The following is a 13,478-nucleotide window of genomic DNA, read 5'->3' as shown; positions in this document are numbered from 1 at the left end:
CCTTGTCCCTTTCGGCCAAGATACTTTTGATGTGCCACAATCTAATGCTTTGTTCCAGCCTGGCTGGATACTTCACAAAGACCCATCAAGGACAAGGTGAGCCTGATTCAGTGCTGGCCACACATCAAAGAGGATCAGCACCCCCTTGGACAACCTTTGGGAAACTGGCCTGTGTGTCCATCTCCTGAAGCTCTAAGAGGGGGCATTTGGGCATGTCATTCCTATCATGTGGCATACTTCTTGTGGGTTCCCTTACTGAACCCTCCTCTATTGACTACTCAGCAACAGGTATCTTACTCCATCGTGTTAGGGATCTGAAATTCACTTCCTTTCTTTGTCCCTGCCTAAAAATGTTCTTGTTTTTCTATATATCTCACATATTGTGGAAAATATACCCAGTTAGGAGCCAGAAACAGTTGTCCCACTTATAAATGGCATCCACAGATGGTTTCTTACAATGACCTGGCTCATTAGGGAAGGCAGAAATTTTTTTTATGTAACTATGTACATGAGGGACCTGAAGTTCAGGGAGGACTCAGACTTTTATAAAAGTTGCTCAAAAAAGAAGAAAATACTGCCAGGACTAAGCGTTGGTTAGAGGGTTTTGTCAATTTGACATAAGCTAGGGTCATCTGGGAAGGAGGACCTCAACTGAGGAAATACCTCCACCAGACTGGCCTGTAGGAAAGTTGATAGGAGCATTTTCTTTACTAATGTCTGATGTGAGAGGACCCAGTCCGTTGTGGGTGGAGCCATCCCTGGACTGGTGGTCCTGGGTTCTATAAGAAAGCAGGCTGAGCAAGCCATGGGGAGCAAGCCAGTAAGCAGCACCCCTCCATGGCCTCTCCTTCAGTTTCTGCCTCCTTCTTGAGTTCCTGCCCTGACTTCCCTTCATGATGGACTGTAACATGGAATTGTCAGCCAGATAAACCATCATCAGCCTTTTCTTCCCAAGGTTAGTTTCAGTCTTTGTTACATCACAGTAACAGAGAAGCAAACAAAGAGAGTAAAACTTGGCCCTGATGCCTCCAAGGAGGATGAGCCCCAGAAAGTTATCCGATCACAAAAGATCCAAGCATACCATTAGGTGGGGCTCTAGAAAAAACAATGTATCCTTAGAGCAGTGGTTCTCAACCTTCCTAATGCTGCCACACTTTAGTACAGTTCCTCATGTTGTGGAACTCTGCCCCCAACCATAAAACTCTTTTCATTGCTACTTTATAACTAACTTTGCTGCTGTTGTGAATTGTAATGTAATGTAAGTATCTGATATGCAGGATTTCCAATTCAAGACTCCCCCAAAGGGGTTGTGACCCACAGGTTGAGAATCACTGCTTTACAGTATCTACAGGCTTTTATAGCTAACAGTTGCAAGCCAAGTTCCCCAAATGCTGGCCTTCACTTTCAGGCAAATCATCATTCCTTGTTTCCTGGAACAAGAACAGATAATGTTGCCCCTGAGAAGCTACAGAGTCCAGGGCCTTCTTGGTTCTTCCACTTGTCCTACATATAGATGATTTTCAGTCCTGGAACAGGCAACCGTAGACCTAGCCTTAGGCACCCAGATGTAGTCTGTCCCTGCCTTTGAATTTTCTATCTTAGAATTCCAATTGCTATGAACAGCATCTGACGGTACCTCAGCCTTTACTGTGGCATTTACCATCTCTTTCTCTTCTCACTTATTTCTTGCATACATGTAAAACATTAAACCTCAGGCTAATACACCAGCCTGATAGCGCTGGCAGTCAGAGATGACAAAGTGAAGCCTCAGAGGTCACTCATCTGGAAGTCCCTGACCCAGTCAGGCAAGTCCCTGACTCCAACATGGTTCCTCTGTATAACAGCCTATCTAGGCTGTTGAGAAGCTTACTCAGGTTCTCCTAAGTATCATCACGCGTATTCATTTTACTCAACTAACCAAGGGGGTCAGAACTGAAGATCTGTGGCTGCCAGTGAAACTGAAGTAATGTGACTTGTTTAAAAATGGCAAGTACTGAAGAAAATCAACTGAGTGGCTCTCACCTCAAGGCTGTCCGAACTGCTGTTCAGTTTGGTGAAATAGAAGTTGTATATTTGTCTTTTCTAAATATTAATGCTATTTGTACCCAGAGTGATGCAGGAGAGAGTGGCATGCCAACATTGTATGGCCAACAGTCGCAGAACCACTGTTAAGATTATAATGTAAATTAGAAAGTGCCCAAACTTCCTGTGCGTGCAAGCGTGGATACAAAGTAAAGCCAGGTGGTTCTCCACATGCTGCTTGGTTACCTGCAAACTTTCTCAGTTTGCTGGGTTGTTGCAATATCTTCTCTCCTTTGATCTTCCTTTTGGTGACATCAGACATGAACTTATATCAGTCTTGATCATGTGAATCATGATGCATTCTCATGAGCCTGGGTTCTATCCTCAGCTCCACATAAATGAGGCAAGGTTTTCATGCTTGAAAATGAGGCAAGGATTTCATGCTTGAAATCCTAGCACTTAGGAGATGGTTGCAGGAGGATTCAAGTAGTTCAAGGTTATCCTCAGTGAGGTAGCAAGTTCAAAGCCAGCTTGGGCTACCTAACACCCTGCCTCTAAAACAAATGAAGGAAAGAAAAAGAAAGAGAAAGAAAGAAGCAAAGATAGATTGGTTTATTTCAGAATCCCTTCTCTTCCCACTAGGACATTTTACTTACAAAAAGCCTTCTTTATATGAGAATTTGAAAATTCTCTGTATTTAAGATCCAGACAGCCAGACATGCTGGCTTATGCCTCCAATACCAACACTTGGGACTAGAGATAGAAGGATCACCCAGTTCAAGGGCAACCTAGCCTACAGAGTGTAGTGTTTCATAACCAAACAGACAGCTTGGAGGTAAAGGTGCTTGTCACCAAGCTTGACAATTCAAGTTTGATGCCAAGAACCCACATTGTAGAAAAAAAAGACTCAACTTCCTTGAGAGCACACACACACACATACACATGCACACACACACAAATAAAAGTAAAGGAAAACAAAAACAAACGACTGGGCTATATGATTTAATATACAATTTTAGAACTACTATAGAGATAACATCTCAAAAGCATGGTGAGCACAGACATCTCTCAGAAGGGAATGAATATATGGAGGCTTCAGATTTGCACTGTGAGGGGGATTGAGACGTGGCTACTGTCAAGGCATATGAACATGTCACTGGCCCCTCCCATAGGACCGAGCCTCATTCAGAAAGGAATGAGAAGTTAGCCACTTCATTGCTCGAGGCCCAATACCGTGATGAGGATGTGCTGGTGTCAGGGACAGTCTAGTGGTCTGCTCCTCTCTCCATGGCCCCCTGCTGCTCTGAGATAAGGGCCATGGTCCCTTCCCACTGGGTCTTGGCAGCACAGCCCAGAACACAATCTGTTGGGCAGAAGGCTGTGATTATTAATGAAAGCATTTCCTCTGTTACCTCCCAGAACCAAGCGAGGCTCTGACAATGCCAAGGAAGGCCCATTTCCTTTCACAGAAGCCATGTCTCAGGAACACATAGAATGGTTGGATGCACAGGGAAATGAAAACAAGGTGAAACCTGCAGAAAAGTGGGTGGCTGCTTGAATCGGTCCCAGAGGAAAGGTCACCAGCTATTAATCAACATACACGTCTGTTCAGTGGCTGAGCCAAAAACTGGGTGGAAATCTCCTTCGTTCAACAGTTGACGCTTTGCCTAGGCTGTGGGATCCTCAAGTGACTTTTCTCTGCCCAGTCATGTATACAATACTTTAATTTGAAGGATGTAAACATTATTTACATCTATGTCCCTGTCTTGGTTTCATTTATATTGTTACAAACACCCTAACCAAAAGCAGCTTAGGGAAGAGGGGGTTTATTTGACTTATAAGTCCAGGTTACAGTCCATTATTTCAGGGAAGTCAGGGTATGACATAAAGTTCCACGCCCACAGTTAAGAGCAAATTGAGAATAAACATGTGTATCCTTGCTAACTTGTTTACATTCAGCTAACTTTTCTCTCATACTGTTCAAAATCCCAGGCCTAGGGAATGGTACCACACACAATAGGCTGGGTCTTCTCATATCACTTAATGATCAAAACGGTACACACAGACACACACACAGGCCACCTTGATCTAGAAAATTCCTCACTGCGATTTTTTACCCAGGTGATTATAGATTTTAGCAAGATGGCAATTAAAACTAACCAGAACATTCACTGGGACAGAAATCCTGGCAGAAGGGAGGAAGGTTATATTTTGGCTCACAGCTCAGAGGGTGTGACTAGCCTATCATGGTAAGAAAGGCAGGAGTCCCTGGAACAACTTGTCACATCTGAGCAGATCAGAAAGCAGTTTGGGCCATATCCCCTTCACCACTTGTTCCCAGCGGCCCATTTCTGCTAATCTTAGGCCATAGTTCCTAAGAGTCCACCACCTCACAAAACAGTGCAGCAAAGTGCTCAAATGCATTGGCCTATGGGGGATGTTTTGTATTTGAACCATGATGCAGAGTCAACAGAGGCACTTTAGAATTCCCCTGCCCCTGAGATCTGTGTACTTCTTTTCATGCAAACCAGGGGAGGCCATCTAGAGTGATTCCTGGATGTCGCTTCTCTTCTACAAAGTTTCAAAGCATCCAAGTCTCCATATTCTAGATCAGTTTGGTTGCTGGGCCTGTGGTGGGGTTGATAACAGGTATTGTGGATGGGCACCTGCTTCTTCTTAAAAGCTGCTGTTGGAAAGACCTGAATGTGCCATTTCATTGACCCCTTAACAGTCCCACTAGGAGATACCATCATTCCCACTTGAGAAAAGGCAGGCTCTCGGGCTCCATGGACTGAATTAACTCTTCAAAATACACCTGTTTATATTTATGAGAAGCTAACCTGAGCCTGACTCTAGCACATACTTCCCACCACCTCCGCCCCCCATACTCAGTCCAACTGACTGTAAGGGACATGTTGAGCCCTGGTAGAAAGGAAGAGAACCCAACAGAAAGGTGGTAATAATGGAGAAGAAACATTGCCAAAGTTATGGACAAACACTGAGGTACCAAGTATGGCTTTGAATTAAGTTATGCTTTTCTCAGCTCATTGAGAAGCATTCACTGTGTCTTCAACACATTGGAAGAAGATGACACAGTAGTGGCTGACCTGTCATTCAGGCCCTTTGAAGAGACATTATGAGTTGTTTTGTTTTGTTTTGTTTTGTTTTCCGGGGTTTCTCTGTGTAGCTTTGTGCCTTTCCTGGAACTCACTTGGTAGCCCAGGCTGGACTTGAACTCACAGAGATCAGCCTGGCTCTGCCCCCGCCCACCCAGTGCTGGGATTAAAGGCATGCACCACCATAGCCTGGCATGAGTTCTTTTGAGAACCAGCAAGTCTACTGGCAGCTCCCAGCTTGGAGTCAGGGGTAGGCCATCCTTCCAAAGTCCCAGAGCCTCTGCAGGTTCTCAGGCTGTATCTTGTATGCAGGGACAGCTCAGACAGGAAGTTGGTAAAGAGTAGGTAAGGCAGTTCTAGTCGAGAAGGCTTCTCTTCATACCCTGAGCTCTTGCAGACTCTTTGCAATTCTGTAGGGGCCTGCCGTCTACCTCAGTGCCCCCGGATCATAGGCATGGCACAGCAGCCATGTACAAGCCTCTTGCTGAGGGCACCACTGGGCTCTGTTACTAACTCCCTATGTTCTCTGGCATAAGTGCCCTGACCTCCCCAGGTCTCCTGCTGGAAAACAAAGCAGTTGGATGATTGATCCCTGGGGCCCATGTCTGCTTTCACCTTCATGTATTCATTACACTTTCCTGAACATATAGACCTCTTGTTGCTTGCCCTAACAGCACCACGGCCACTGCCATCAAAGTATTTTTTTCCTCATTTATTATAGATCAAATAATGTACTTTTGCTTTTTATCTTGAATCCCTGAGGATGGAGCCTGAGCCCCACTGCCTATTTCAAGCTTGTGGGCCAGAACCTCAGCCGTAATCCCACGAGGTTCAGGTTTGAGGCGATGGCATCAGAGAATACTGTGAGAAAGGACTTCTCTTCCCTGAAGCTGCTTTGGTTCCCAGACAGCACTGAGATGCCAGCCTGCCATCAACACCCCGACTGTCCCCTGAGACATACTCCTGGGGCCTTGTGAGTACTTGGCTGTTGGAGGAAGGGGGGAAAAATGGAGCAGAAATTATCCAGCTCTCAAGTCATCGCCTTTATTCAAAAGGAAACCACTATTCAATGTTCTGGGCAACTATGATCCTTAGTTTTTGAGATTAACGGGCTTTAGGAACTAGCAATCCAGAATAGTTTGTTTACAGGATCCTAGGGAAATGGGGAAGGGGTGGGGGTGGGAAGGACTGCATTTGAACTTCTTTGTGCAGAGATAAACATGCTTGCCCACTACAGCCTTTGAGCCTTTGGCTTAGGAACAGCATACTGCAAGGGTCAGAGGTGGGTCACCAGCTGGCTCAGTTTTCCAGACTTCTCACCACAGTTCAGCCACTGGCTGCTTCTGTGATCTTAGAGCTCTGTCACTTTCCTGAGTGTCAAATCCTCTAGCCAAACACCAGAAGACTTGGACCGGAAGAGCCTAGAGGCAGCTCTCCCAGGCCCCGGTCTTCCCTAGGCATATGGCTTCTGAATTCTTCATGCCAGTCCTCACTACAAGAACCTAGAACCATATCAGAGGTACCAGGAAGGAGAGCGATGGTTCAGAGGGAACCTCTATGCTGCCCTAGGTGCTGTCCTCTCTTCATGGCATGCAGTGGCACACCACAGTTAACTAATCCTTGTACTCATCCGGCTTGTAAGTTGCGAGCTTCCCTCCCTAAGGAGAAAGAGTACCACAGAGGTAGCCAGGGGTGATTCATGGGTTGCCGCAGGCTTCGAGGGGTTTTCACCTGGGAATTAGTCACAGATAAAGTTGACTGACTTATGGGATTTTATCTCTTTGTAGTGCCAGTGTCCTGGCACTACAGCTTTCTGCTATGAACATCATTTCATCGTTCTTTGTACTTAAGATGGAGATGGATGCATGTCTTGTGAGCCCTTCAAGGCTGGATCTGAGTTTTCCGTTGATATCCCACCATACCCAAGGCAGACTCTTCCCCCACCCCACCCCCAGAATTTGCTTAGGAATTCCTGCCCAACTGAGTTGCTCTGGAGGTCCCTGTCCGCTCCTGTTTATGATGCCTCTCGTCATCATAGCCAGGAAACTGATATTAAACACAAGACTGGAGGACCCAAAGCCACACATGGTGTCACAGTGGAGGCAGGAAAGAACAGACCCTTGCAGGAGCGGTAAGGTTTAGTCAGGTGACAAAGGAACAAAAGGCCACATGGGCAAACAACTGATGCATGAACAAGACCAGCTTCTTCCGGTTGTCTCAGTGTACAGACAAGAAGCCAAGGGCTGGAGCTAAGAGCTAATTTGTCGGGCGCTGACCTGGTAATTCCACACTAGAACCCGCCTGGCTCCCTTCCAAGCCACCTTCCACCCTAGTGAGTGTTGCGTGCATTCCGGAAGTTTGAAGCCTCTGCCCCCAAGTCCTTTCTTCTGCTGGGCTGGGCTGCTGTCCAAGCCTGTTTCCCACTGTATTTGTGCCGCTGTGTGTCGGCACATGTGGTCTGACTGCTCCATCTCAGCCACCCCGTCTACAGATGAATCCTATTAAGATTCAACCAGGCCAATTGCCAGATTACCTGGGAGGAGCTGCCTGTGCAGCTCTGTATGGCTATTGGAACTCAGTGGGCCCTGGAATGTACTGGGAAGCATGTAACACACACACACACACACACACACACACACACACACACACACACACACACACACACACTACCCTGAAGGGACCGTGGAGAAAAGATGTACATAGGGACTTCCTGGGTATGGGAAAAGGCTTTTTTTCCTATAGGAGCTTCTTAGCTGTCCCCAGTGACCTATGACCTATCCTGTTTATTCTGCTCTGGAACCTGCTGCTGGATAGGTAGGCTGTGGATAGGAAATAAACAACCCTTGTGGCAGGACCACCAATGATAGTTGAAGCCTCCAGGCAGGAGAAGATGGTAGCCTGTATCACTAAGCAAAGGGGTATGAGATGTCTATGATCAGACCTTACCAAACTTTTCCTTGCTAGTGGTGCTAGGGCAAATCATTTACTCTCTCTGACGTGCAAATTACTAGCAAGAAAAAGGATATTAAAGTGATCTCCTTCTGATAACATTGTTACATGGTGAATGCTGTTACACAAAAGCCTTCTGTACAGTATGATAGTATACAAATCCCCCCATCTATTGGAGTACCATTTGCAATGAAGTGATTCAGGCTTTCTGTTCAAGGGCTCCATCCTCTCCGAGATCTTGTTGTGCCCACTGAGGACCTCAATGTGATCCTTTTGCACTTGGTCCTGAGTTTCTCTCTTCTGCCTCTCAGGCACCAGCGAGTTCATTTGGTCATGGGCAGGTCTGGGTTTTCCCTTATTGCCTGGAACACCAGCTTAAAAATAAAACACAGTTTCTGTCCCCTCCCTTCTTGGGTAACAAAAACGCTCAAGTGCTGACAGATTCTCAGGTAAAAACACAGGATGGACATGTGCCGACACAAGCCGCTCTGAAGTCTGTGATTCATACTTTTAGAGTTAGAAAAATGTGCGCAGCCAAGCAGACAGTGGTGGAGTTAGGGGAGCCTCAAAGATCACTTGACCCAACTTGTTTTCTTTTTAGTGGAAAAAGTGAGTGAAAGGGAAGGTGAATGCTCCCCAGATCACAGAGTAAGTTGGAGACACTGTCTGTCACGGCAACTCTGTTAGGGGATATTGTCGTCATGTTTTCTCTGTCTGCCATTCTGGTTCTGTAACAAGAAAGATTACTTGGCTCATATCACTATAGCCCAGAATGAAAGTTGGAAGCATTAAGCCATGCACACCCATTCATTTAAAAAAAAAAACCTTGCTACACACTATCTTTCTATCGGCCCCCAAGGATACTGAGGTGAAAGATGTAGACAGTGCCTTTAAGGTATTCAGAAGCAACAGATGAGAACACACAGGTAACCCATCTTTAGCAGGGCAGGCTAATTTCCACAGAGTTGAGCGAAACATTTCTGCCACCTGCGGGCTGTATCTCAGACTTATGAGTCCATCCACTCTCTTCAAATCGAGATGAGACTGACTTCTCTGGGAAAATGCATCTCAGATATGTGAGTCTGCCTTACTACTGATTCCCTCAACATGTGTTTGTGGAACATCTAATAGGAATTACCAAGGATGCAAAGACAGTCATCCTTCATCTCTGTATCTCTCTCTGTCTCTGTGTCCCTCTGTCTCTGTCTGTCTCTCACCTTCCCTCTCTCCCTCCTTCCCTTTCTCCCTCTCTCTCTCAAAAAACAAACAAAAAAGAAAAAAAGAAAAGAAATCCAGTAGGAAAATAAGGATCCTGGAAGCTATACCAAGAGAAGGGGGAGACCTGGGATGGAGGGCCACTCCACCATGAAGGTCTTACAGAAGAGGTGAGATGTGAGCTGAGGTTAAGGAAGGAACTGGCTAAGATGACAAAGGGGGAACGTCATTCTAGGGAACCTGGAAGCCTGCAATGTACGAGCTCTGAACCCTGTGACCGCTCATGATTGTTACCATACGGAGTGAAACAACAGGCCAGAAGAAAGTGAGGCTACTTGGCAAGCGGCAGAGCATATGCTGTGCTCAGGAGATGGGGCTGTGGGCTGGGGACAAGGGGACATGCTGAGGTCTGAGGGGGCAGATCCAGTGGTAAGGTTAGTGACTCAAAGCTTTACCCAAGCAACTATACACTGTGGGAGGTTAGGATAGAACCTGGGGAGGGAAGAGAGCCTGATGCAGCCTTGGTTGGGGGTTGGGGGGACAGGGACAGTGGCACAGTGACTGGAGCAGGCCCTAACAGGACTCTGTACATGATCCATCCACTCTGGGCACACCTGAGCAATAACAGTGACCATGACTGTAACCAAAAGGCATGAAGTTATGCACTTGATTCTCCAGAATTATGACTCACAGCCCTGACAATGGCCCTTGTGTGTGAAAGAGATATTCATCCCCTCCCAGCCAGTGGGAACAGCTTAAGGCATCGCAAATGATCCATGGAGAATCCATTTTCTCTTAACCTGATACACTGCTGAGTTTCTTCAGGTATTTGAGGTGCAGTTCCTCAAAACTTTTAACCTATTTCTCATGATTAATTAATACATATCTACCAAGTGTGATTTCTTTCTCTAACAGGCCAACCAATCCAGCAACACGACCCATCTCTCTTTTTTTCCTTCTTTAAAGTGATTCAGAACTCTCTGCCCCTCCTACTTCTGCTCCTCCTCTTCCATGCCAGAGATGCTTCCATCCCCTTGCACATCTCTGCTGATGCACGCTACTCTCATAAATCCAGATTCACACCCCGGCTCTGCTTTTCCTTGGTTATGTGATCTTGTAGAAGTTACCTCATCGTTCTGAGTCTTGGGGAGATGTCCTGGTCCTTGTTGAAGTATGTGAAGTGTTCCATCTAAGCCAGTGATTCTCAACCTTCCTAATGCTGTGACCCTTTAATACATGACCTCATGTTGTGGTGAGGCCCCACACACACCAAAAAGTTATTTTCATTGCTACTTCATGACTGTAATTTTGCTACTGTTATGAATCATAATGTAAATATCTGTGTTTTGTGATGGTCTGACACAACTCCCACAGGTTGAGAACCACTGATTTAGGGCCTTCTCCAAGCCAACATTATATATTCAGTAGTTATTGTTATGAGGTTGGATTCTAATCAATAATGAAGGTTGATATCTTTCTAAAAAAAAAAAAAAAAAAGCAAAGAACAAAGTAACAGCCTGAGAGTTTTGGCAGTCCATCTTTGGATTCTGAGGCTAACGGTAAATTATAGTTTTCTTACCGAGATTAATTAAATCTCACACCTGAGTACCCACTTGATTTCCACATCCAGCTGTGGGATGCCACAGTAACTTATAATTAAGAGACAGTTGCTAATAAAAGACTTGGAAGTGAAATTCAAAGCAACACTAAGTAGTAAGGCTCCCTGATAAGGGGCAGGGTTGCTGGTCCCAGAGCCCCTTTGTCAAACAGAGGAGCTTGGAAAATAACTGGCCCTCCCAAAGTGTCCTCTGAATGGCTCTATGCTGCTGGGATGGTGCCAAGGTGGAAACTTTCCTGGAAGTAGGCAGCCTGGTTTGGTTTCATCTCAACCGAAGACCTGTTCAATGTCAGGGCAGGTTACTGACGAAGGGTGCAGGATCTGCTTTCGGAGCAGACTGAAATAATTACAATGGTAAAGTATGAGATGACATTTTCCCCTCAAGGCTGTTACAAGTACAGGCCTGCTTAGGGCACATGGAATAAATGGTCCACTTGAGTACATTCTTTCAAACCTAAATCACCCTGCTAGCTAGATCTTAAACACCTCCCAGAACTTGTCTCTTTCTGATGTGTTCTCAGATTTTCATGAATTTTTCTTCAGCCCCTCTGTGGCCTATTGGCCACAGTTTAATTATCTTATTATAATAAAAACAACAACATTAAAGATATTGAGAGCTGCTGGTAGCAAAAGGCTGTGAGAGTATACAGTAGGTGACAACTAGTGTTCAGAAGGTCAACCTATCAGAACTAAGGGTTCTGTTAGAGAAAAAAAAACATCATCCAAGGTGTTATGGAATTACTGCCTTTTGAACAAATGGGCTGTTTCTTGTTGTATACCCCCATGGCCTTTTGCTACCAGCAGTTCTCAATATAAAAGGATTTAAAATATTCATTACCCAGCAAAAAATACAACTATTTTAGTTTCAAGTTATTCTTTTTTATCTTTGCCTATTTGCTTCTTAGTTAGCCATCACTGTAAAGCTGGATTCTGTTACATGTGCTAATTTATTTTATGAAGAAATTGAAAGAGGATGGTAATTAATATTTCTGTATCTAACACACATAGTTAATTACAAATCAAGGTGACAATCTGAAGATTCTGAACCTGACATGTCCTCCTGCTCTCCGCTCTGCTCCTGACCGTGCAAACTTGCAGTCCATGTTGGGGACATGGCTTCATGCGCTGGCATTTGAACTTCGAAAGATTAAAAAGGACAGGATGAAATCAAGTTGATGAAAATTCACTAACCAATTTGTAGAAAAAGTCAACACCGAAGATGGTTTTGTAGGGAATATCTAGCGTTGAGAAGAGTAAGAAGTACTGTGACAGTCAAAATTGACTGTTTTCATTAGAAAACAAAACAAAAAAACAAAACAAAAAAACAAAAACCCAGGACTTGGGAACTAGACCAACCAAGACACTATGATAGATGATCAGGTTTTCCAAATCAGTTTTTAAAGTTTTGGTTATAAAGTCCTTCCATGGTTCTTACCCATCTCTCTCCCAATACCTATGCAAGTTAAATGTAGAATTAGATGCTTAGCTATCAGAGACTAGGGAACCGTAACTGACAGCAGTAACCCACCAGCTTCCACATACCTGACACGAACATCATGGACGACGGCTGTCTGGTTTCCATGGGAGAGTCAATGCCTTGTGACAGGTGACATGATGGCGGCAAGGAGGAGCTGCACAGACCCCAGGCTTGTCCAAAGGGGTTTTCCTGTCCCTGTCTATGCTCGAACAACTAGTGGAAGGAGGCAGACCCGGGGAGTCTGTGATCCGACGGGCAGAAGTGAGTTCTGGCATTGATGTGGTTTGTGGTTCTCTGCAGGCACAATGGGGAAACAGAATAGCAAACTGGCCCCCGAAGTCATGGAGGACCTGGTGAAGAGCACCGAGTTCAATGAGCATGAACTCAAGCAGTGGTACAAGGGGTTCCTGAAGGACTGTCCGAGCGGGAGGCTGAACCTCGAGGAGTTCCAGCAGCTGTATGTGAAGGTACGCAATTCCAACGGCTTCTCCTTCCAAATGAAGTTAACTTCAACTGTGGAGGCTTTCCATTCTAACGTTTACACCACTGTTTTGATGCAGAGGGGTGTGTGTGTGTGTGTGTGTGTGTGTGTGTGTGTGTGTGTGTATCTGTGTCTGTGTGTGTCTGTGCATGTGTGTGTGTATGGGAGAGGGGGGTGTTTCTACAGATAAATGAGGCAAGTTCTGAACAAGAAAAAATTGTTGTTAAAACACTGAATATGGTTTTAGATGGTGATAGCCCCAGCTGAAATTGCCATAGTGTCTGGTGGTGATCATAGATGCATAGGCAAATATGTAGATGGACACATATTTTTTTTCCTTAAAGAGAATGTACCCATGAGCAATTTTTCACCACAAAAGGTTCTATCTGCAGGTAAGGATTCCAAGTCCCAACACAGCTCATTTAGAAGAAGGTATTGCATGCATGGAATCATCAGTGTTTACTCATGGACTGAATACTTTATACTGCTTAGAAGCTAATCTTTCCGTGGATATCAGATATCATCAAAGTATAGTTTCTGCTGCAGTGGTGTTGTTTGGGTTTACGTGAGCTTGTGAATTACAGTGCCTCTGGCATAATC

General features: G+C 45.2%; 1 protein-coding gene across 1 annotated transcript in view; it reads left to right on the top strand.

Annotated features, from left to right (window-relative positions):
* Positions 1-13,478, top strand: part of Vsnl1 (visinin like 1) — a 108,565-nt gene that overhangs the window by 36,391 nt on the left and 58,696 nt on the right. Inside the window, exon 2 of the mRNA XM_036170967.1 lies at positions 12,698-12,864. Within this exon, the coding sequence (XP_036026860.1) occupies positions 12,703-12,864 (162 nt within the window). The 5' untranslated portion in view covers positions 12,698-12,702. The remainder of the gene's footprint in view (positions 1-12,697; positions 12,865-13,478) is intronic.

This window comes from Onychomys torridus, chromosome 21 (genome assembly GCF_903995425.1).
Source record: "Onychomys torridus chromosome 21, mOncTor1.1, whole genome shotgun sequence".
Lineage (NCBI taxonomy): Eukaryota > Metazoa > Chordata > Mammalia > Rodentia > Cricetidae > Onychomys > Onychomys torridus.
The sequence above is the reverse complement of the archived record's forward strand: the minus strand, read 5'-3'. Positions and strand labels throughout refer to the sequence as shown.